At 39.7% G+C, this 24,797-nt stretch overlaps 2 protein-coding genes across 2 annotated transcripts in view; both read left to right on the top strand.

Moving 5' to 3' along the window:
- Positions 1-313: 313 nt before the first annotated feature.
- Positions 314-18,641, top strand: LOC102201394 (unconventional myosin-Va-like). The gene is made up of 40 exons (XM_005727989.1): positions 314-526; positions 847-957; positions 1,476-1,647; positions 4,169-4,313; positions 4,416-4,569; positions 5,151-5,294; positions 5,578-5,659; positions 5,778-5,885; positions 6,678-6,784; positions 6,911-7,176; positions 7,277-7,358; positions 7,504-7,644; positions 7,782-7,907; positions 8,383-8,466; positions 8,716-8,841; positions 9,622-9,719; positions 9,835-9,921; positions 10,043-10,151; positions 10,243-10,454; positions 10,546-10,702; positions 11,656-11,895; positions 12,010-12,258; positions 12,560-12,653; positions 12,747-12,889; positions 13,098-13,211; positions 13,501-13,635; positions 13,765-13,821; positions 14,010-14,237; positions 14,371-14,438; positions 14,527-14,601; positions 14,682-14,880; positions 15,041-15,134; positions 15,231-15,374; positions 15,452-15,606; positions 15,687-15,776; positions 15,875-16,025; positions 16,111-16,393; positions 17,328-17,502; positions 17,601-17,681; positions 17,778-18,641. Exons 1-40 carry the CDS (start codon positions 500-502, stop codon positions 17,928-17,930), a joined length of 5,466 nt encoding a protein of 1,821 aa, XP_005728046.1. The 5' UTR covers positions 314-499; the 3' UTR covers positions 17,931-18,641.
- Positions 18,642-19,793: 1,152 nt separating this feature from the next.
- myo5c (myosin VC) overlaps positions 19,794-24,797 on the top strand; it is a 10,957-nt gene continuing 5,953 nt past the window's right edge. The window contains exons 1-17 of the mRNA XM_005727988.1: positions 19,794-19,875; positions 20,200-20,310; positions 20,424-20,595; positions 21,004-21,148; positions 21,932-22,088; positions 22,206-22,349; positions 22,439-22,520; positions 22,672-22,779; positions 22,859-22,965; positions 23,053-23,318; positions 23,421-23,502; positions 23,591-23,731; positions 23,833-23,955; positions 24,052-24,135; positions 24,220-24,351; positions 24,494-24,591; positions 24,690-24,776. Of these exons, the coding sequence (XP_005728045.1) occupies positions 19,849-19,875; positions 20,200-20,310; positions 20,424-20,595; positions 21,004-21,148; positions 21,932-22,088; positions 22,206-22,349; positions 22,439-22,520; positions 22,672-22,779; positions 22,859-22,965; positions 23,053-23,318; positions 23,421-23,502; positions 23,591-23,731; positions 23,833-23,955; positions 24,052-24,135; positions 24,220-24,351; positions 24,494-24,591; positions 24,690-24,776 (2,066 nt within the window). The 5' untranslated portion in view covers positions 19,794-19,848. The remainder of the gene's footprint in view (positions 19,876-20,199; positions 20,311-20,423; positions 20,596-21,003; positions 21,149-21,931; positions 22,089-22,205; positions 22,350-22,438; positions 22,521-22,671; positions 22,780-22,858; positions 22,966-23,052; positions 23,319-23,420; positions 23,503-23,590; positions 23,732-23,832; positions 23,956-24,051; positions 24,136-24,219; positions 24,352-24,493; positions 24,592-24,689; positions 24,777-24,797) is intronic.

The following is a 24,797-nucleotide window of genomic DNA, read 5'->3' as shown; positions in this document are numbered from 1 at the left end:
ATTTTCTCTTCATATCTAAGAAGCAGACTGATATGAAGTAAGTGAAAGGTCACATTATGCACAGCACATCTTACTCGGGCACAGAAAAAAACCGTCTAAATACTTTTTCCACTGCCCTGCAAAAACAGTTCGTTAATACAAGAAGATGTGATCTTCTGCGCAGTGCCCCGTGATGCTCCCTGTGGACAAGTAATGATTTCGAAACAGTAATATTTTCCACTATAATTAGTAGTTCCGCGGTTACAGTGTGGCGTTGTCCTCGCGGGCTGAGATAAGTTTGCTGGCCGCTGGGAGGCACGCAAGACGCACGAGAGCAAACCGTGCCTGAGCACGCGCATGTGTTTAATCCCACTCTCCGCTAGGCGCTCGGAGTCCCAGAGAGCGGAGGAGGAGAGGAGAAAAGTTAATGGCATTCTACTCTGGGAGTCAGTAAAAATGCTCGGCGCCTCTCTTCGCGGTAGGAAAACGTTTGAGCAGGCTCACTGAGGACGTTAAAGAGATGGCAGCCGCTGAACTTTACTCCAAGGTAGGTTTGAATTTGACTATCAGGTATGCAGCTTCACCCAGCTGAGTTAGTTAACTTTTAGGTAACTGTCAAGTATGGCGTTTTTCTCATAGGAGTGTCTGCTTAAATGAAGAGTTTACTAAATGAAGAGTTTAAGAACTCTTCATTTAGTAAAGGTCTTTAAATCAGACCTTTAGACTGTGTCAGCGCTGATGATATGAGTGAATGCTTCATAATTGCTATTCTTCAATTTTCCTGTCACTGATGTTTATGCTGTAGTTTTTTGTACGGTTTCTGTAAGTGAATGGTTGGTTGAATGGCTCTGACCCGTTTCCCCTCAGTATGCCCGTGTATGGCTCCCAGATGCAGCAGAAGTGTGGAAATCAGCAGAGCTTACCAAAGACTACACTCCTGGCGACCAGACGCTGTCTCTGCAGCTGGAGGATGGCACGGTGAGACAATTAAATACCAACTACTGTACATACGGGACACACAAGAGTTTCACATAGAGGCACTGAAATGGACATTGATCTTCTGTCTGAGAGCCATGCGCACATTTCTCTGCAGGAATGCTGGCAACAGAGCCTCATAAATTTCTATGTGCCCTGAAGGATTATTTGAGACAGCTGAGTTGTTTGATGAGCGCACAAAAATCCTTAAAAAACACTTAAAGAAGTCAACAAATTCATTTGCTGCCTTCAAAATAGGTGGAAAATAGGAAAAATTATGTGGTGAAAGAGTTATCCTCAGCTATGCTGCTGCCTGCAGCTATGATGTCGAGTTTGGGCATGCACAGCAGGTATGAAAATGAGGCCAAAGCTTTATCGTGAGTGAACATGAACAGGGGGAAGCACAGTGGCTGCTTTTTAGCTTCATCATTAGGCACACCTGGTGATGCCATTCCCTAAAAGTGGAAGCAACTTACTCTCTTCTCTTCTTCATGTTTTGCTACCTTTTTGTGTCTTTCTAGAAAGTGGAGCACAAAATAGACCCACGTACCAACAACCTGCCACCACTAAGAAACCCAGATATCCTGGTGGGGGAGAATGACCTCACAGCTCTCAGCTATCTCCATGAGCCAGCAGTGCTACACAACCTCAAAGTGCGCTTTATCGACTCCAGGTTGATTTACACATACTGTGGTAATGAGCGACATTTCCTTTGACTCGCACTATCACTGTCACTGTAGACTTTGGAGCTCTGCTCACTGTACACTCTGACATAATCTGCACTACGTTATGCTGATGTATGTGCTGCAGGTCGCTTTTAAAGGAACACAGCACCATATAATACAGGATACTTCAAATAAGTGAATTAAGTGAAAGCTAATGGATACTTGATTTTACCACCTTGTAGCTGGCGGTTGGTTCCCAGTGGACATTCCTGTGCTCCTGTTGCCTACAATAATGTGAAAAACAACGTTTATTTTGACTGTAGGCAGCCTGGGCCACACATTGGCTCTAGAATATTTTGGTATACTGAGAAGTTCATTGTGAACTCTGACTCCAAGATGACCAGATCCTGTGTGTGCAAACAAGCCCAAATCATCACCCCTCCACCACCATGGTTCAAAGTTGATTACAGGTGTTTGTGCTGCTCTGTTTGTTTGGTGCTATGGTGGTCATACTTGTGGATGATCAGTTAACTACAGGTCATTTGATTAGCTGAACCTGCTTTTTACCCTGTTAATGCTTTTTTTTTGTTGTTAATGCTTTTTACCCTGTTAATGCCTATACCATCAGTAAGAGCATATTTAGATTTTTACAGGACTGCGTTGGGTTCTGTGAATATTTTGTTTTCTGCATGAGTCTAGGTAAGCCTGTAATATATTTACCACCCTGTCATATAGTTCCAGATCCATAGTTAGTTGGATAAAACCACATTTCTTTTGAAGTATTGCCTCTCAACACCAACCTGTGGATTTTCATATAACAAATTTTCAAACAATCAAGATGGGCTCGAAGTGCAGTTTTTCAGCTTTAATCAAAGGGGCGTTTTTCAGAGCTAATTGTTAATTGTAAAACTAACAGTCATTTTAACAATAGAGATTGTTTTTGATTTCTGGTTGAAAATCCTGGTGCTTGTTCGTGGATCTTTCTAGATTTGGTTTTGTCTTCAGTAAATAAAAGCATGCTCTTTTTGGGTTGAGATCAGGTGTCTGACTGGAGACACTGAATTGAAGACATTGACAAGAATATGCCTTACAAAACTCTTGAGGTACTTTTGCCATATGCTTTGGGTCATTATCCATTTACAATATTAAACTCTGTCTGATCAGTTTTGGTGTTTTTGGCTGAATCTGAGCAGAGAGTACAGCCCTGCACACTTCACCCTGTTACTGCTATCAGCAGTCACATCATCAGTAAACACTAGTGGCCCAGTTCCACTGGCAGCCATGCATGGCCACACCATAACATTATTTTTAGTTTTTTCCCCCAGCCTAAAGAGTTCCTCTCTTACTTGCACTGACATCTCTCTGAGCCTCATATTTAAAATTACAGTGAAAAGCTATAATATGCAAATTCAACGTTGAATTCACTTCAGATAATATGTCGTCTCAATTTGTCTTGAAACACTGATGGTACAGGCCTCACCTAGCCCTACTTGAAAATAAAAGTTGATAAAATTTCTAAAACAGTTATTGCCATTTTATTTTTTAACTCCTTGAAATAAAGCTGGAAGCTTATGCTTCAGTCAGATCTTGATTGTTTTAAGTCCCTGGTGGTGGTATACAGAGACAAAATTACAAATATAGCTATTGTGCAACAAATTATGGATGACGAATGTCGTCCCTTTCTAGGGTCTCTGGTTGCCAGAGTCACTGTCTGTGTGTGGATGTGATGAGCAAGGTGTGGCTCTAACTGTGAAACAACATACTCACTGAAAAAAGACGTGCCAGTCAGAAGTCATTGTGAGCATATCCTGGATTATTTTCTCCCAGACTCTTTCACAAGTCTTTTTTCGTCCATAATGGTATGACGAGGCTGAAAACAAAAGGCAACAGAGCTTTTGTAACTGTGGCCCCCAGACTGTGGAACTCTCTCCCTTTGAGCTTGAGATCTGTGGACTCAGTGGTCTCTTCTAAAATCTCATCTTTTTAAACTTGCTTTTGGTTGATTTTTTTTTTTTTTTTTTTTATGTTTTAGCTTCTCTGTGAAGCACTTTGTGATTTTTATCTTGAAAGGTGCTATATAAATAAAATTTTACTTACTTTACTTACCCTCTGGTGGCTGTCAGAAACAATGCAAGTTTAAGTAATACATACACATATGTGTATATACACATACTATATATATGTACAGACTTCTTTCTAGTGGAGGGCTTAACATCATTTGTCGTACCCAAGCTGTTTTCCCCCCCCAAAAAAACTATTTTATCAGCTTTATCGGATTAAGAGACGGATGTTCATTCATGTTTGTTAATTTCTGTCATATTTATGTATTTCTGGATACAAAGAAAGTGAAATTGTTTTGGTTCCATTGTAAATGCTTTTGATATATTTTCATTTACCAAATTTGAGTAATATGTTTAACAATCTGATAACCAGTCTGCTTTTGCAGCTTGTTTGCCGTGGTAGAGTTTAAATACATGGGAAGAAGTAGTTTTAGACAATTCATGATGTTGTAATTTAGAGTGAACATTTTTCTTGTGGTTGATTTTTAGGAATTGTCCTGGTTGCCATCAATCCGTATGAGAGACTGCCCATCTATGACGCTGCCATCATTAATGCCTACAGCGGACAAAACATGGGGGATATGGATCCCCACATCTTTGCAGTTGCAGAGGAGGCATACAAACAGATGGCCAGGTGTTGACATTTCAAAGTACATATCATGTTAAACTTTAAAGCAAGTAAATTCTTTTGTATTTCCTCTTACTAATGTTCAGTCTGTATGACACTTTCATCCAGGGATGAAAGAAATCAGTCCATTATAGTAAGTGGTGAGTCTGGGGCTGGCAAAACCGTCTCTGCCAAGTATGCAATGCGTTACTTTGCAACAGTCAGCTCCTCTGGAGAGGCCAATGTGGAGGAGCGAGTTCTTGCATCCAGTCCCATCATGGAGGTAAAGGACTTAGGACAAAAATAGAAGATATTAAAAGTTACTGAACATCTGTACGTATATTGATGTTATTTATGTTATACACTAAATTTGTACATGTGTCATTGTTTTCAGTTTTGTGTCCAATTTTGTTGTTGTTTTTAAAAACTTATTTACCCTTTCATTTCATTTAATTGCAACTGTAGTGTAAATCATGATGCAACTTTCTCTGCCTGTGGTCTACATGTCTCTGCAACAATTAATTTAGAAATACCCTTTCACTGTTGGGATCAACACTCCTGTCACAGTAGAAATAACACAGTGTCGCGTGGGTTGAATCTGATCTACCCTGATGCCTACGTGGCTTTTGATTATGCCACTAAGCACTAACAGATTGTTTGAGCATGACAACTGCAGCAAGACAAATAAATTAAAAATAGATTAGGATCCAGAACAGCAGACCGGGACCTTTACAGAAAACCCTGCAACTATCACTTCTGAGTGCCAAACACATGCCTGATCATCTACATCAGAATTCCCTGTCCACGGTCAGAGCTTCATCTTATTTTAACTTGTTGAACTGAAACTTTTTATGTTTTATGTAGGCCCTTGGAAATGCCAAGACAACAAGGAACGACAACAGCAGCCGCTTTGGAAAATACATTGAGATTGGGTTTGACACAAAGTATTGCATAACTGGGGCTAACATGAGAACCTACTTACTGGAAAAGTCTCGAGTTGTGTTTCAGGTAAATTTCATTTCTTTGGATTTTACTTGAATATTTAATATTTTTATATGAAGCATTTCTCCTCTAAAGTGAGCTATTTTAAAGCACTGTAATGTTTGTGTAACAGTGTTTAATGCGCAGTGTAGTAACAATGAGCCATAAACAACCCACCGTTTGATTTGTCTGGGAGAACACCAGCTATTTTTAAGGCAACATTTAGTTTGAATTTCTGCCTAATTTTACTAAGTTTTCTTTGTGGTACGTTTTCGTGGTAACTATGTTACATCTGTATTCACAACTTTAGGCCCACAGTGAAAGGAACTACCATATATTCTACCAGCTATGTGCCTCTTCACATTTACCAGAGTTCAAAGCCTTCAGGTTAGGTGTGCAATTCTCTAAAATATAAATTTCCTTTAGGCATTTAAAAAAAATAAAAATAAAACATTTTGCAATTGCAGTTGTCTGTATTAATACAGTATTTTCTTTCACTAATGAGGTAAGGTTGCGCAGATGACTTCCACTGCACTAACCAGGGTCAGAGCCCAGTCATAGATGGAGTGGATGATGCCAAAGAGATGTGCAATACCCGTAGGTCTTTCTCACTGTTAGGTGAGTGTTTGCTGTGTTTTAGTAAGGTTTACATGTGTATGTAGAGCAGATCGTTTGATGATTGTGTTATAGAGTTTTGTTTGACACATAAGCCCAAAGTGGGAAGGACGCAACATTTAATTCACATTATTTTCATTTTCAAAACTTTCAGTGACTCGTGAGATCCAACGAGTCTGGCCATTTTCTTGCTGAAAGAACAATTCCCTTTGGGGGAAAAATGTTTCTTTGTAAAGATGATAATTTAGAATAACTTCGTATTGAGTTGGAGTTACTTTTGCTTTAAGGCAGTGGCATCAAACATGTTGCCCAGGGGCTAGAACTGGCAGGCCAGTAGGTCTAATTCAGCCTCTGGATAGCATGATATCTTCAATTTTGATGGAGTGATCTGAATACTGTGAAATAGTGTCATTAAATTGTGCAGAAAGTATTTTTGGATGGCCACAAGCTGTTTGCTTCATACACAGTAAAAGAGTTACACAAACTGTACTCTCTGTGCTTTGCAGGTCCAGTGTGAATAATGTGAAACATTACAGAAATGAACTTCATGTGGTTCCTTAAATGCAAACATTGTAGAACATGCATGCACTTCTTCACATTAAGTAAACATGTTTTCTGTCCAGCCCACTTGAGATTAAATTGGGCTAAATGCTGGCAATTAATTAAAGCCCCCCTCTTATAGAAACATGGGATCCCCTCACTATAGGGGTCAAGGGTTCATTTGTCATTCATCTGTACAGTCTTGGTTTTGGACTCAGTGACATTAAAAATCCACATTTATTGTCTCGATTGTAGGAATTGGGGAAAGTGATCAAATGGAAATTTACCAAATTCTGTCAGCTATTCTTCATCTTAGCAATGTGGAGGTAAAAGACCAGTCAGCAGACAGATGCAGCATAAAGGTAAACATTATTTTTCACAGGACACAACATACAATTTTATAATTTTAAAAAAATATATAATTGTATGAATGTTGCTTTGAGGATGTGTAGGCCTTTATCAGATCAATGTTATTCATGTATTTCCAGCAGGATGATGCCCACCTGATGGTTTTCTGTGACCTGATGGGAGTGCCTTGCGAAGAAATGGCCCACTGGTTATGCCACAGGAAGCTCAAGACAACCACGGAAACCTTTGTTAAGCCTGTTCCCAAAATTAATGCGATCTATGGCCGAGATGCCCTAGCCAAACACATTTATGCCAGACTCTTCAGCTGGATTGTGGACAGTATCAACAGTGCCTTAAAATCCACAGTGAAGCAGCACTCCTTCATTGGTGTGCTCGACATTTACGGGTCTGTTTTTGAACACTAGCTTTGCTGTTTATTTCTCTGTTTATACTCTGCAGTTCACCAGATATGTTTGTTTTTAATTTAACTTTGTCTTTTTCCTCAGGTTTGAAACTTTTGACATCAACAGCTTCGAACAGTTCTGCATCAACTATGCCAATGAAAAGCTTCAACAACAGTTCAACCTGGTATGTGTCTTTTTCTCTTCAAATTGTTTTTACATATTTATTTATTTTGAACAATAATGACAGATCTTATTATCTTATAATGTTTTGTTTTTTTTGTCAAAACATACAGTACCTGTAAATCATTTTTAGCTCCCATTCTTTCCAGCATGTCTTCAAACTGGAACAAGAGGAGTACATGAAAGAGGAAATCCCTTGGACACTGATTGACTTCTATGACAATCAGCCTTGTATTAATCTCATCGAAGCCAAACTGGGCGTCCTGGACCTTCTGGATGAGGAGTGTAAGGTAAAATGCTGTTTTTGTTTATTTTCTTCCGACCAGAAGTGTGTCCAGCTGCTTTTCAGACTCTCCGCCACACTGTGCTTGGAGGTTATGAGTAATGCCGTGACTAACTGATGTGTCAGCTCTTCCTCTTTCCACAGATGCCCAAAGGATCTGACGAAACATGGGCACAGAAGCTGTACAACACCCTCCTGAAGCAGAATGCTCACTTTGAAAAACCAAGGTTGTCAAATAGAGCTTTCATCATCCACCACTTTGCTGACAAGGTGAAAAGGAATTGTATGGCTTACGCTAATGTGCCCTTGCTTCAGCTTGAAGGGTTCAGGATCTCTTTCTGTTGTGTGTTCGTGGGTTTTCTCCAGGTGTCTCAAATGAACTTTAACTGAATTGCTTGTGTGTGCAAATGTGTGTACTTGTGACTTCATTGGTTACTGACTACTCTGTGGTATAAACCCATGCTTTTTCCCAGTGTGTGCTGGGATTAGCTCCAGCTCTCCATATCCTGAACAGAACAAGCAGTGTGGAAACAGACGGATGTGTGACTCATTTACTAAGCAAAACTAAAAACAGTGAAGTTGTACCTGTCTGCAAAGTCAAAATCCATACCTTTCCCACAAATGTTTGATTCATATGATTCTGTTTATTGAAGCCATACCACTCAGTCTGCTTCAGGCTTTGGGTGAATATGATCTTTGCTCTTTTAGTGAGAGAACACAGTCTGACCTGGTCCTTTGTGCCTAGGTGGAGTATCAGTGTGTGGGCTTCCTGGAGAAAAATAAGGACACAGTCAATGAAGAACAGATTAATGTGCTGAAAAAGAGCAAGGTGAATTTATAAACTTTCTGTTGTTTATTATATTCTCACTTCTGCTAATATTCAGGGGGTGTTTTTGTTTTTTTGTGTAAAAGTATTCAGAAAGTTTAAATTTCAGCATCACTTAGCCAAGATCAAATGTCGTATGTTTGTGGGCACACACCCTTGAATTGTTCAGGCATAACTATTGAAGGAAGTACACACTTGTCTGCATTGAAAATGCTGCCATCTGCTGTTCACTGATTACTTCTGTTGTTTCAGTTTGATCTGCTGCTGAAGCTATTTGAGGATGATGAGAAGGCAGCAAATTCTTCTAACAAACTCACAAGCAGCATTGGAAGGGCTGGATCAGCTAAGAAGGATACTAAGAAGACTGTTGGACTGCAGGTGAGAAAATGACTCACAGGTAACTCTTTGACTGTTCCCCCCCCCCCCCCCCCTTTTTTTTTCAGTCTATATTTTGGTAGAACATTAACGAGCAAACAGGAAATTAGGGTTAAAGTGAGGGAGGCATGAAGAATATGGTCTGGGGTGGAACCCAGGCTTCTCTGGCCTTCTCAGCATAAAGGTTGGATGTACATCCAGTTGAGTGGCAACTACCCCAAGGAACTTTGACATTTCCACTCATACAACTCTCATACTATAGACGGCCATGACATTGGACAGAATTACAGGGTTTTAGCTGGTCTTTCTTGTAACTGTGTGCTAATGAATTCTGTAAAGTTATACAGTGTCTCATTATGTAAGCATAACCATTGTAAAGATGAATTTATCACAGTGTTAGTTAAACCTGTAATAACCAGCTTGTGCAGAACAGACAGAGAAGCCGATATGCTTTGATTTAACTGTTGATTTGTACTCCATGTTCACTAAAGTCCTCATATTTAAGGTTTATTTTGCCCTTCTTTATAACTGTTAAATTATAAAGAAGCGTTGTGAATGTGATGTTTGATAGTTCTGAAGTCCCTGTTCTCAAAGCCTGGAGAGCATGCATGATTGTGGACATTGTATCAGCTGTTCAGGTTCAAGTCGGTCTAGGATCCTTGTAGAGAAACTGCATGATGGGGGAGAATTAAAACAAATGTGGAAATTTATAGTAACTGACCATGTTAATTATTGTATTTTTCTATTCTCTTAGGAAGAATTCATTCTTGTCTTTTTATTCAGTTTCGACAGTCCCTGCATTTGCTGATGGAAACACTGAATGCTACAACTCCTCACTACGTGCGCTGCATCAAACCAAATGACCATAAAGCTCCGTTCACGTGAGGCAGATTTTGTTTTTTGTTGTTGTTTTTTTTGTTTCCCACTTTTTCTTCATACAGCTATGTTCGACAAGAACAGATTAAAGGTTGTGCGCTTATGTTATTTTAAATAAAGATTGGACCCTGTGAGGGCTGTACAACAGCTTCGAGCATGTGGCATCCTCGAAACTATCCGGATCTCAGCAGCAGGCTTCCCATCAAGGTAGCATATCAGAAAGCACTTCTGATACAGAGCAAACAGCCACGAGAAGCTGTTAAAAAAATGTTTGCAATAGATAATCCTATATAAATTATAGATATAATTTATGATCTGATTATTGCAGGTGGACCTATCAGGAATTTTTTAGCCGCTATCGGGTTCTCATGAAGCAAAAGGACTTGCTTCCTGATAGAAAACAGGCCTGCAAAAATCTCCTGGAAAAACTTATAAAGGTATGGGTGTGTTTTATAAAATCAGCTTTCACAGGCTCACTTTAATGTGATGTAATACATATTGGACTGTGTGTTTTAAATTTTGTTTTAGGACCAGGGGAAATACCAGTTTGGCAAAAACAAGATCTTCTTCAGAGCTGGCCAGGTGGCTTTCTTGGAGAAGCTGCGCTCGGACAAATTGCGTATGGCTTGTGTCTCCATCCAGAAGACTATTCGCTGCTGGCTGGCACGCAAAAAGTACCTGAGGATGAGGGAGTCTGCCATTACTATTCAGAAACATGTACGGGGTCACCAGGCACGCTGGTAAGTGAGGATGCCAAACAAGAGCAGAAGTTTGATTTTAGAAACTTTATGGATATTTTAGATGTATTTCTGAAATGCTTTTTTCTGTCAGTTATGCCAAGTTTCTGCTGCAAACCAGAGCAGCTATTATCATTCAGCGCAATGTGCGAATGTGGTCGAAAAGGAAACTCTACCAGCAGCAGCGTTCTGCAGCTATCACTGTTCAGTGCTTCTGGAGGGCTCACATGGCTAGAAAACAGTACCATAAGGTAACATCATGTTGATCTTTAGACGTTTACTATATCCTACCTATTTTTTTTCTTCTGTATTCATTGAGAGATTTGAATGCTAATCAATAAACAAAAAAATAGACAATATAAATTGACCATATACCGACAAACTAAATATGGGAAAAAGAGCATCTTTGCCTAATAATGTGGGATATGTTACAAATGAGACGTATTTAGCATCTGAACACATTATATTTAAAGGCAGTCTTCCCAACCCCTTCACTAAGTCAATGCAGTGAGTATAAAAATAAGCTAAAGTTTAATTCTTATGCGTTATGTCTTTTTATTCTTATGTATTCTTCTGTTTTTTTCCTGGGTAAGATTTAAAATGATTATTTTAATAGCTGTTTTTGCTGGTAATCATCACTGTAGCCATCAAGTGGTATATGTTTTGAGCTTTAAGTTTCTTGTGAGAACACAGACAGTTATTAGAAGTTTCCTGATTTTAGCTGTAGCTGAACTTCCTTTTAATTGTGGTATTTTTCATTGAATTCAGTGCGGCTTGTGACCTTGTGATGATGTGCTGTTTTCCGCCTTGGGTTTTAGCCCCGGGAAACCCAAGCCTGCCCTCACTTCCATTCAGTGAAAGCCAGATTATTTTTTTAATGCTTCTGCCTTACAGCAGTGACTTTTGAAAACCTCTCATTACGAGAAAGAAAAACACAGTGCAGACCCACATAAAGAAGGATGTCTGCTCGCTCTATTTCTGTATGATTCTCAAGTTAAAATCTGTAATTAATGATGTTTGAAACTGAAATGGTCTGGGATTATTCGTGTAAGACAGAGATGCACTTCTAACAGACTTAATTTTTTTAATATATGATAAGCACTATGTGCAAGTAACTGTATTTTTTTTTTTTAAGTGAAAGTCTTTTACTTCACTTTTAAATATGACGTTATGGACTTGCTTTTGCCCTTCTTTGTTTTCACAGTTGATGTATGAGAAAAAGGCAATAGTCATTCAGAAGTGGGTGAAAGGCTGGCTGGCCAGACAGCATTACAAGCGCATCCTGGCAGCCATTATCCTGCTGCAGAGTTGTGTGCGTCGCATGAGGGCAAAGAGGGAACTAAAGAAGCTGAAAGTAGAAGCACGCTCTGTGGAGCACTTCAAGAAGCTCAATATTGGCATGGAGAACAAGATTTTGCAGTTGCAGCACAAGATAAATGAGCAGGTGGGTATTGTGTGAGTATGGAGGTCTAGATTTGTACGAGGTACGTATTTGATTAGTTCATTGGGAGTTGTCATATCACATGAACAGCATGTGTTTGTACCCCCCCTCCCGCAGCAAAAGGAAAACAGAGAACTCAGTGAGAAGCTGAGTGTTACGGAGAAAGCTCAGACTATGGAGATAGAGAGACAGAGCAGTGAGATAGAAAACCTGCGTAGATCAGAGCAAGAGACCAGAGCTAAAGCAGAGAGGCTACCCTCACTGCTGGAGCAGCTCTCCTTCCTCCAGCACGAACTGGAAAACACCCGCAGAGAGAAGGAAGACCTGGAAGAGCAGACAAAGGTCTACAAGGAGCAGACAGAGCAGGTAAGCCGTTATTCCAGTCTTCGAGATTTGCCTCAAACCTTGACCTGACTTCCTTTCATACCTGTTAATTATAAGAAAAGGTGACATCGTAGATTAATGACACAATGTCACATGCAATTTAGATAATATTGTATTCCATAACACCTCAGACTATAGAGAATAACAAGTTGCCTTACTGTAAATGTTGAATAAAGAGTGTTATATGACATATATTTGGTGGCAAGAGGACCTTAAAAATGTGTCATTTTCCAAAGAATGAACAGAAATAATATCTGATGATTATGTCCACTCTCACAATCAGGTGGTAGATGAACTTAACACGAAGAACAACTTGTTGAAAAATGATGTAGATGAACTGAACAAGCAAATCGTTGAACAAGCGCAACAGCTGACAGGTACTAAACGGTTACCGTCAGGCCTTTACTAGTCATCAAAAATTCCTGACATTTAGAAAAAAAATATGCATAAAGAAAACTGTTTTGACCCAGAGATTCAAACCAACACTGAGAACACCAAACAGCTGGAGCAGGACTTGACTGAGGAACGTTCTCGATACCAAAGTCTGCTGAGCGAACACCTGCATCTGGAGGAGCGGCACAGAGACCTGAAGGAACAGATGGATCTCAACACTGTGAGGAACTATACTTAGTATTCAAACACACATTAGGAATTTCAAGCATAACTTACAAACCATGACCAGTTTTTACATGGTCACAATGACTTACAGAGCATACCAAAACCAGCTATAAGTACTAGACAAAGACTAAGTGCTGTAAACATAGGAATGCTTGTCATGTTTATTCCCTGTATGACATGTTGTCTTTTTCATTTTCACCTAGACTTCAAGCAAATCTAGTCTGAAGAGGACAGACTCCAACTACAGCAGTAACTCATCTGAGTTTAGTCAGAGCTTAGGCTCTACTGAGGGTGAAGACAGCTCTGTACAAACAGAGGTATGAAATACTCGCCTGTCTGTCAGCTTTGAGGTGGCTGTGAAGCATTTTGTGGGATGTACTACGAGGAATTTTACAGGTAACACGTTTTTATGAGGCACTTCAGAAGACGGTTCTGGGTAGAGTTCGCATGTTATCTATGTGGGTTTCCTCTAGGCACTGGATGCTCCTTCCTCAGATCATCTGTGGGAAGATTTCTTTCTGGCATTGTCTGTGTTATAATCCTATTAGTGCAGCATTCTTAGTTAGATTCTAAAGAGATCAACCAGGGCTTGCTGTGTTTTGTTAGGATGAGACCCAGACTGCAGTGGACCTGCCAGTCCTCTTGAAGCTTCAGAGGAGAGTGAAAGAGCTGGAGCAGGAGAAACAGTCACTATGGCAGCAGCTGGATAAACGAGAGGAAGACCAGCAAGAAAAAGCAAAAGTATGAATGCAATTTTTCTCTCTCCAAAAATGTAAAATTGCAAAATATACATAGCTGCTTTTTTTTTCTTAAAGGGTTTTGGTGATTTTATTTATTATTATTATTTATTGATATTTTTCTAAATAAAAGGTGGTCGAGGAACAGAGAACAAGTGGAAGAGCAGAACTGGACTTGGAAACACTGAAGGTGTGATGCTCTGTGGTTCAGTTTCAGCATACCAGAAATAAAGTGCCCACAAATAGTTTTAACATATTACCACAGTCTATAATAACCTTTCTTTGTACTGAAATACTGAAAGATGGTTATAAACAAAATATATTTATTGATTCTTTTTTGTTTTTTTGTCTTTCTTGTTTCTAAATGTCTCGATGCAGCGACAAGAACTGGAGTCTGAGAACAAGAAATTGAAGCAGGATCTAAATGAGCTGCGAAAGTCTCTGACTAATGAGAACAGTGATTTAGTGCCCCCTGCCCCTGGTTCTCTGCCCTACAAAGTCCTGCTGGAGCAACTCAATTCTTCCACAGAGGAGCTGGAGATGAGGAAAGAGGAGGTGCTGCTCCTGCGGTCGCATTTGGTGCGCCAAGAGGCTCTTAAACACAAGGTGAAAAATTGAATGATACTGTTGTTATTCCCATTAAAAGAAATGGAAATACATTCATTTAAAAACACTGTATTTTCATTAAAATGTATAATGAACAGTAATTAGAGGGATATAATATTGATCTGATCTGCAGGACTCTGCACTGGGAGAAGGTGTGAAATTGGATCTCAGTGAAATCCCCTCATATCAAGACGTTCACAAGTAAGACCTCCTGGTTTCTGCTGAAATATTAATGTTCCTGAAAAATTTGAATGCAATGAATTCATGTTGTGATGCTCCAATTGCTCAGATCCACTGACATCCACACACTGAATGAAGATGGAGAGCTGTGGCTGGCTTATGAAGGCTTGAAAGAGACAAATAGGTAATGAAGTAATAATAGTCAGGACTTATTAAAGCAAGTTCATGTTCAAGGCCATTGAAAGCTGTCCCTCCATCCTGCAGGCTTCTGGAGTACCAGATGCACGAGCAGGAACGGGTTCACAATGAGAGGTGCATGAAGCTGGTAGAGGAGATGAACAAGCTGAAGGATGAAAAGGAGCAGCAGCAGCAGATGTTGGCTCAGAGCCTCCTTTTGCCTGAAGATGCCCGAATTGAAGCAAGCTTGAAGCTTGAGATTACACGGCTGACCAGAGAGAACCTGGTGGGTTTATCCAACATCTATCACTCTGCCTTAAAGTAAAGTGGTAGTAATAATAATATTAGTAATACTTTTAGTTTCACAGTTTCAGTAACAAACACCTCTCTGCCATGTATTAGCCTTAAAATAATAATGTAATCGTTTAATTTTTATGTAATTTTAGGAACTTCTGGAACAGCAAGAGAAACAAGACAAAACCATTAGAAAGCTGAAAAAACAACTTAAGCTTTACATGAAAAAGGTTGAAGATTTTGAAGGTAACCACAAAGAACTGAGTTTGTACATAGTTACACTTATTTTTAAGAGCATGTTAGCAATAATCCTGTCATTGGTCATGTTATTGCTGTGTTTAGTGAGCACTGAGCAAGAGACCAGACGCTCAGTGGTGAGTCCTCCTGGCAGAGCAGTGAACATCACCCGCAAGGAGAAGGAGTACCAGGGCATGTTGGAGTACAAGCAGGGTGACGAGAGCCGGTTGCTTAAGAATCTGGTCATAGGTGGGACAAACATATGTTCAAGGAAATAATAAAATGTGGTTGATGTTTTTTGTAATGAAATGGTTCAATCTGCTAAGATCTGAAGCCTCGCGGCGTTGCTGTCAGCTTCACTCCAAGCCTTCCTGCCTACATCATCTTCATGTGCGTACGATATGCAGACATTGTGAATGACGATCAGAGAGTTAGCACTCTGCTAAATTCAACCATCAGCAGCATCAAAGGGGTCATCAAGGTGCAGCATATAACTTAAATCTGCATTATTAAAGTAAGTGATGCTTTTAGTTTGATTTAATTTTTATAATCTTTCTGCAGAGGAGAGGAAATGACTTTGAAGTGGTGTCTTTCTGGCTGGCTAACACCTGCCGGTTAATGCACTGTCTGAAGCAGTACAGTGGTGATGAGGTAAGCTTGAAAGTTTGCCAGTATACCAGTGTTATTTATGTAGCTGTACATAGAACTTAATTAATCCTACATATCTGTACGACTTTTGTGGACTTCAGGTGTTTATGGTGCACAACACGGCTAAGCAGAATGAGCACTGCTTGACCAATTTTGAACTATCAGAGTACCAGCAGGTCTTTGGCGATCTGGCCATTCAGATTTACCGTCAACTCATCAAATGTATGGAGGACATCCTGCAGCACCTCATAGGTGAGGAGACGTAATCTAATGATACTTAACAAGTAACAACATATGTTATTAAGTCTGTCATCTACAATTTGTGTCTTATGTGTAGTTTCGAGCATGCTGGAGAACGAGACAATCCAGGGTGTTTTAGGGTCCAAACCAACAGGCCTGAGGAAGAGGAGCACCAGTTTCTCAGGAGAGGGGGCTGTTACAATGGAGGTCCTCCTGCAGCGTCTTGGCCTCTTCCACACCACCATGAGTCAGCATGGGATGGACTCAGACCTCATTAAACAGGTGGTCAAGCAGCAGTTTTACATCATCTGTGCGGTCACACTCAACCACCTGCTGCTGCGGAAGGACATGTGCTCCTGGGGTAAAGGCCTGCAGATCAGGTACAGCCAAACACACACTGGGCATGAAAAACAAAAAAAGATGGTAAAGAGAGCGAAGATAAAAAAATAAAAAATAAAAATGATAGTCTATTATTTATATCAGGCAAGATTTCTGCTTTATCATCAATCAGCATTCAAAAGTCAAGACATAAAATAAACGGCTGCTTGTCGTATTTGAATTACAGGTATGAATTTCAAACACAAGACCTCAGTCCCATCTTACTGAGTTATGTTACATTAGCCTTATATGTTTAGACCTTGATTTTAATCTGAAGTTTCCCCCTTTTGACACAGACTGATCACGTACTGCATATAATTTACCTGGCTGTCCAGGTAAAGAAGATGCTATTATTTTATAGCTGCATCATTACATGAAATATAAATATTCCAGATATAATACAAAGGAGGTTTTTAAACACATTTCACCATTTCTTAAGCAAACACATTTGGAAAACAGTTCATATGGTTTAACAAGTTCAAATGCACAATGGTAACTCAGGAGAGATGGTTAAGATGGGGTCTGAGGGGAGCCAGGTTCTCACAAACTAATGTCAAGGTCACTGATGGCACACTGAATGAGATCTAGCTGGGAGAACGACGGGAGAGAAATCTAGGGGCTTTATTTCAAAGAGCAAAATGTAAGGTAATACCATTTGAGACAACTTTTTGATTTGAGTTGGGCATTCACCAGAGAGAAAACATGAAGAGGGCATCAACTGATCCTAACATAAGACTATATTAATTGACCTTTACCCTTGAATATGAGGTTAACAAATAGCACTGCCAAAACCATAAAGGTGGCAGAGTTTTCAGGTAATATAATACATATCTGTTTTTTTATATTTGTTTTAATTTCTGTGGTTGGATAGAAGAATGATGGAAGAACTTACCTGGGCAGTATGGAGCTTAATCTGTATTGTTTCTCTGGGTTCAGGTACAATGTATGGCAGCTGGAGGAGTGGCTGGCTGAGAGAGAGCTGACAGACTGTGGTGCAAAAGAAACTCTGGAGCCTCTCATACAGGCTGCACAGCTTCTACAGATCAAGAAAAAGACTGAAGCAGATGCCCAAGCCATCTGCAACATGTGCACTGGCCTCACCACAGCGCAGGTTGACCATCAGTTAAGACTCAGCTTTGTTAATCTGTAGACAGTTTATCCTGCTCGTGCTCTGATTGCCTTTTGTTTTTTGTTGTTTATTGTTGACAGATTGTCAAAGTATTGACCTTGTACACACCGGTGATTGAGTTTGAAGAGAGAGTGTCACCTTCATTCATCACAACGATTAAAGTGAGTAAAGCTTTGTCCTCTTTTACTATTATGTTAATGTTTAATATGTTTGTAACTTTTCTTTATCTGGCTTTGTTTGTTTGCTTTGCATTTTAGAACCTTTTGAAAGACAGAGCTGAGTCATCCACTTTGATGATGGATGCCAAGAAAATCTTCACCATCACCCTCCCGTTCACACCTTCCTCTGTTGCTCTGGACACCATCCAGATCCCGAGTAGCCTCAATCTGGGCTTCCTTACTCGCATCTAGACCTGTAACTTCTGACACTTGCAGTATAAAAATATCTTCACAGTTGGCTTTTATTGGACTCCAGAAACCAAGGAGAGGCCGTGTACGTGTTATCTGTTTGCTTTTAGTATGAAGCATAAATGCTCTTGGAACAGTGAATATAAAATATAGGTCTCTTAATGGTTGCAAATCTTGTGTTGCTGACTGTATTGTAAACACACTGGTTCATTCTTGCGTTCATGGGTCGGAATTTTCTTCTACCAAACTAAGTTTCACAGGTTCACTTGCTTATATGGTATTTATGACTACATGAATTCATAAAAGTGGAGTTCATATTTTTAAATTTAGTAAGAAATTTGGGAGCACTCAGTATTTCTTTATATTTTTATAACTGCTGATGTAATGTTATTCTATTTATGCACATCATGGCAAGGGGAAGGAAGAGAGAGTTCAAGTACATATATGTATTTAACTGATGTTGTCGGTCACATTAAAGGCTGGCTGATCAGTAACATGATGATGTTAAAATGCTGCACAGTGTTTAACTACCTTGTGAGGTATGTCAAGCTTGGTGTTCTGTTGAATTTTCAGAACAATCAAGAGTATTTTAGTTATGGTTAATATTTCTCTTGACACTGTAATGCATCCACTTCTCTTTGTAATAAGGTATACAGCTGTGTCTAACTGTAGACATCCTCCATTAAAGAAACTGGGAGTAAAATGTAATTAAATGTGCTGGCCCAACATTGCCTTTGTAGCTGCACATTGCTGTGCAGCTAAATAGCATGCTAACTCCTGTTCACAAGTGCTGTGAATTTGCAAACGTTTAACAGATGAAATGACCTAAAAATTTATGAATGATTAACCTGCTGCCCACTGGGGATGTGTTAATGTGCTTCCTTGCCTTTCTGGTTCACTCTTTTGTGAGTCTTGGGTCGGATTGACTTAAATGTGATGAGTTGGTTTTTAAAAAGTTAAGTGTTTGTGTGCTTACATCTGCTCATATATGGTGAGGTGGCCGACGTCAGCATCCTGTTTCTTTAGGAGTGAGAATCCTTGATCAAAAACGAGCACACCCACTCTGGCAAGCCGCTGTCACAAGACGGGAGGGCGGAGTCATCCAAAGTCCGGAGCAGGTGAGCGACAAGGCACCGAGAAAATGAGGAGACAAACCCGGAAGACGACTGATCGTTTTTTCAGAATGAATGCAAAAGCTTTTTCAACCGCTGCAGTCCCCGGCCTTCACGTGTGATCAGTTAAAGCTATGACTACATGAGACTTTTCAGATGGTTTATTGATAATTTACTTCTAAGTAGTGACAAAAACTGTGTTGACAATAACTGAGATCTCTTAGAATTAAATATCAATATAATTCAAACAATCTATGAAAATATTGTAAATGTTTAATTGTTGTATTTCAATGCTTTTATATATTTGTTACAGACTGAATGCAGTGGTATTGCGACAACAGACAGTAAACAAAATTATACATGGATTTGAATCTATTTTGGATCAACTTAACCAGAGAGGATTTAGAGAAGTTTTAATAGTTTACAGCATCTAGGTGTCCAGGGAAAGAGCTTCAAGTAAAATGTAAAAATTGATCTGTACAGCAGAATTGCTTTTCACCAACAATAAAAAAGTAAATTTATAATAAGTACAATTTAATTGCTTTGAATGATACAAAACAGTGCAGACGAATAAATTAACACAAATAGAGGACGTAACGTCTGTAATGATGCAGAAAGTGTATTTCAAAAAACGCCTTAGGGTGACTCTTATTTTGAAAAAGATCATCGGGAGTTTGTAATCTAACTTGACAGGTTATTCCGGAATATTTGTGAGGGGCGGGGAGGAAATGTGTTGGTAACCTGGAAAGCGGTGAAACAGCAAGTGATAAACACACGGACAAAAAAAGTTACTAAAATAATGCACAAACATGGCTGTGCTGGAACTGTACACCAAGGTAAGAGGGAAAACAAGCCTAATCTTTTAAAATACACGTAAGATCATGTTTCCATACAGTCTAGAGGTTGCAAGTTTACAGACGCATATGGAAACTTTGTCAGCGCTCTGAAAGGTTGTAAAGCAAACAGATCCACAGGAATTTAAAGGCGAAACACTTAGCTACATCTTTTTATAGTATAATATTATGAGGTAGCATATATGATGGAGTATTGGTTCCTATTGGGTGGATTTTCTCTTGCATGTATTGGTTTTAGTCACTTGTACAGTAAGCCATGGCATTAATAACTGAAATAATTATTTGTCACTTTTTTAATCATTTTAGTACAACAGAGTGTGGATATCAGATGAAGAACATGTGTGGAAATCGGCAGAGATTGTAAAAGATTTCCATTCAGGAGATAAAGTTCTTGAATTGCTTCTGGAGGATGGCTCTGTAAGTAAAATGGAAAGTGACTAATAATACCCTCAATATATGACCATATTACATTTATAATGGTGAGAAGCACCAGCTGACCTGATTCTCCTACATCACCTATCACTGGACAGGAGTACTGCTACACTGTTGACCCGTCTAAACCACAACTCCCTCCTCTCCGAAACCCAGACATCTTGGTGGGGGAGAATGACCTGACAGCTCTGAGTTACTTGCATGAACCTGCAGTCCTGCACAATCTCAAAGTGCGATTTGTGGAGTCCAGAATCATCTATACCTACTGTGGTACAGCTGCAAGAAGCCTTAAACTGACAAATGGGTGATAAATTAAAGGAAAACCTCTCACACTTGACCCTTACAATGAGGTGGTCCTGTGGCTCTGTAATGCATTTTTACTGTAAATTCATATGACGTTGCTCCAAGTGATCACAAACAGGATACTGATGCAGCTGATGCAGTCACGATGAATCACTGAATAACATGATAAGTATACAAATAATGACTCACATATTATGGCTTTAAGAGTCATCAGAGATTTTTGGCCAACATAGTGAACCAACACCTTGCTAAAACACTTTATGCTGTTGTTGTGTTTTTTCATTTTTGTTAATTTGTCACCCATTTGTGTAACTGAGTACTGAGGTGTTAGCAGGTTAAGTTTCTTGCTCAGTCTGTGTTGTTCCCTTATTTCAGGTATTATATTGGTGGCTCTAAATCCCTATAAGCAGCTTCCTATCTATGGAGATGCAATCATTCATGCCTACTCAGGACAGAACATGGGAGACATGGACCCTCATATATTTGCAGTGGCAGAGGAGGCTTACAAACAGATGGCAAGGTAAATAAAAGTTGAGATTGCCTCATTTAAGTTTTATAGTAGTTTTACATCAGCGAGAACTGATGACTGTATGCAGATTGGAGGCAGTGAGCATGAGTCTGCAGATTTAAAAGGACTCTACTAACATATGCATGGGGCAAACTTTCTTGGTCAGCTCCAAGAAAGTATTAAAACATCTAAATAACTTGTACTTATGTACAGTTGTTTGAACTGATGCTCTTGGAATCTGCAGATCACTGAGTTCATTGGAGTCTCCCACTGTTCTGAGTATTAGTCAGTCCAATAAGTGCTGTCAGGCAAATCCTTTTTATGCTGGAAAAGGGAAACTGACAGTTGTAGGCAATCGTGATCACTAATGAGAAGTTAACAGACCTTGGGCTTGTTAAGATAATAAACAATGTACATGTAGCCTTCAGCCCCACTTATTAGATTTGAGTGAGTGTATGTATATCTATTTGACCTTGTGGGGGTTAGAGAAAAGCCAAACTCACTTCAAAATGCGCCTAATTATTGTTGGGTTTTTTTGTTTGTTTGTTTTTTTAAACTCATTAAACATAATCATTCCATCCTGGAAAAAGAAAAGTCCAAAGAAATAATTAAAGGTCCCAAATTGCCATGACATCACCTGACCACAACTGCATGGTTGTGTGCTATGCGTGCATGCGTTTATGTCCTGGTGATCATTAAAATGAAATCTAGTCAATAACTGCCCAAGTAAGTCCCAAGTAATGCTTCAAGACACAGTGGTGCGTACTTTGTTTATATCCCCCTTTTCTTTCTCAGAAACCACAAGAACCAGTCTATCATAGTCAGCGGTGAATCTGGAGCTGGTAAAACGGTGTCTGCTCGATACGCTATGAGGTACTTTGCTGTTGTGAGCAAATCTGCAAATAAGACACGAGTTGAAGACAAAGTCCTGGCATCCAATCCAATAACAGAGGTACGATCTCGAGACTACACAAAACAGCTGTTGAACTAAACAGGCAAAAATGTTTACATATTTATTCATACACAAAAAAATCTTATAAATAGTTCTTATAATTCATTTCCTCTTAAGGCAATAGGAAATGCAAAGACCACTAGGAACGACAACAGCAGCCGTTTTGGGAAATACACAGAGATCAGCTTTGACAGGAAGTACCGGATCATCGGAGCAAACATGAGGACCTACCTGTTAGAGAAATCCAGAGTGGTCTTTCAGGTATGCATGATTGTGAGATCAGGATTCTTTCAAGTTTCGTTACTGTGTTTAATCCATAATACTAATCTTAAATTCTGTTTTTGTTTCAGGCAGAAAATGAGCGTAATTACCACATATTTTACCAGATTTGTTCCTGTGCAGACTCACCAGCGTTTAAGAACCTGAGACTACGTAAGTATTTGCACTGAGGGTTTATTGTGGATCTGTGACACTTAACTGCTGCTGTTTTATTACTATTTAAACTAACTCACCCAGAAAACACAACTAAGTCTTGCAGTAGTTTATTATAAGCAGCATCAGTAATATAATCTTTCATCTGCAGAGAGTGCAGACAAGTTCAACTACACCTGCATGGGTGGTGACATAACCATTGAAGGTGTGAATGACAAGAAGGACTTGGAAGAGACTCGACAGACCTTCTCACTTCTGGGTAAAGGTTGCCTCAGCATGACTGAAACCTCCCTTTATGATTTTAAAGTTTTATCTTAGCTTTAACGTCTTTTCTCCAGGATTGAAGGAGGACTTTCAGTCAGATGTGTTTAAAGTTCTGGCAGCCATTCTGCATTTGGGTAATGTGGAGATTAAAAACATAGGCGATGACAAATCATTAGTTCCCGTGAGTAGCTGTTCATAACTTGTGTGTGCGACCGATCTTGAATCATTCACCAGGTTATGTACAAAGCTTGATTTGTATATCTTTCAGCCCAGTGATCCACACCTGGCTGTCTTCTGCGAGCTGCTGGGGGTGAGCGCAGAGGGGCTCGTACGCTGGCTGTGCCATCGGAGGATCGTTCTGGTAGCCGAAACGGTTGTGAAGCCGGTCCCCAAAGATCGGGCAGTAAATGCCAGAGACGCTCTAGCTAAGCATATCTATGCCCATCTGTTTGACTGCATTATAAACAGGATAAACACAGCACTACAGGTGCCAGGAAAGCAACATGCTTTCATTGGTGTTCTGGACATTTATGGGTAATGCAAGCGCAACTCTTTTTTCTTTTTCTTTTTTTCAATATGTGTGCAGCTTTCTTTTGCTGCCATTTTTAAATGTGCATTCTGTTTTTTTTCCTTCAGTTTTGAAACATTTGACATCAACAGCTTTGAACAGTTTTGCATCAACTATGCAAACGAAAAGCTTCAACAGCAGTTTAACCTGGTCAGCAATGCCTTCTTCCACATTCACTGCTAATTACCACACGCACCTCTTTACCAGCTTGCACGTTTATTCTCTTGGGTCTTTTCAGCATGTATTCAAGCTGGAGCAAGAGGAGTACATGAAAGAGGACATCCCGTGGACGCTGATAGATTTCTATGACAATCAACCTGTCATCGATCTGATTGAAGCAAAGATGGGGATCCTTGACTTGCTCGATGAAGAATGTTTAGTAAGATCTGATTAATAATAGGATCTTGGTGTTATCAGTCACAAATTGCATTTTGACTTGATTGTCAGCATCTTTTTTTTTTATGTCTTTCTGCTTCACAGTTCCCTCAAGGCACCGATCAGAGCTGGTTGCAAAAGCTTTATAACTACCTACAAGCCAGCCCTATGTTTGAGAAGCCCAGGTTATCAAATGAGGCCTTTGTGATTCAGCACTTTGCAGACAAGGTGGAGTCTAATCACCTGGCATCTGCACAATATAGCAAAAAATTCCCTGCCGTTATAAACTTTATGAACTCTTTTCTTATATACGTATTTCTACAGGTGGAATATCAGTGCAGAGGTTTTCTCGAGAAGAACAGAGATGCTCTCTATGAAGAACTCGTGGACATGATGAGGTCTAGTAAGGTAATCAAAAGCCTTCATGTATGTTCAGTTTATGTTTGCTTTTCCTCATTTTAACAGATTCCTCTTATTTGCAAATGTTATCAGTTACCTTTTCTGGCCAACTTTTTCCAAGAGGAGGAGCAGAACGCTGCGATCGGTAAGAGTGTCAAAGTGAAGCCCGCCAGGCCTTCAGTGAAACCAGCCAATAAAAACCTGAGAACCTCAGTGGGAGATAAGGTGCTAATGTTTGCTCTGTTTCTCTGCTTTGCTCTAGGCTGAACTCACATTCTCACTGAAGTTCACATACTGTATTGTTTCCTATCCAACCGGCTGAATTTGTATTTCTGTTCTGTCTCTTGAACGATGTTGTTGAATGCAGTTTCGCAGCTCCCTCTCCTTACTCATGGAAACACTGAATGCGACCACGCCTCACTACGTGCGCTGCATTAAGCCTAACGATGAAAAGCTCCCATTTGAGTATGATTACTAATGAATCTTTAATTCCGATGTTTCACTCTTGTGTCACCGAAGTGTTTGCTCATGTTTCTGTTTTTGGTGTTTTCTCATGTTTTTAGGTATGACTCCAGGAGGGTAGTGCAGCAGCTGCGAGCCTGCGGAGTCCTTGAAACTATTCGTATCAGTGCACAGAGCTACCCATCCAGGTGACTTTATATATATATATA

The sequence above is a fragment of the Pundamilia nyererei genome, unplaced genomic scaffold (assembly GCF_000239375.1).
Source record: "Pundamilia nyererei isolate P.nyererei 1_Seehausen unplaced genomic scaffold, PunNye1.0 scaffold00027, whole genome shotgun sequence".
Lineage (NCBI taxonomy): Eukaryota > Metazoa > Chordata > Actinopteri > Cichliformes > Cichlidae > Pundamilia > Pundamilia nyererei.
The sequence above is the reverse complement of the archived record's forward strand: the minus strand, read 5'-3'. Positions and strand labels throughout refer to the sequence as shown.

Coding starts and splice junctions, on each gene's coding strand:
- LOC102201394 (XM_005727989.1), top strand. CDS start 500: ATGGCAGCCGCTGAACTTTACTCCAAG. Junction 7,177..7,276: donor GGTGTGCTCGACATTTACGG/GTCTGTTTTTGA, acceptor CTTTTTCCTCAG/GTTTGAAACTTTTGACATCA. Junction 15,375..15,451: donor GCTTAAGAATCTGGTCATAG/GTGGGACAAACA, acceptor CAATCTGCTAAG/ATCTGAAGCCTCGCGGCGTT.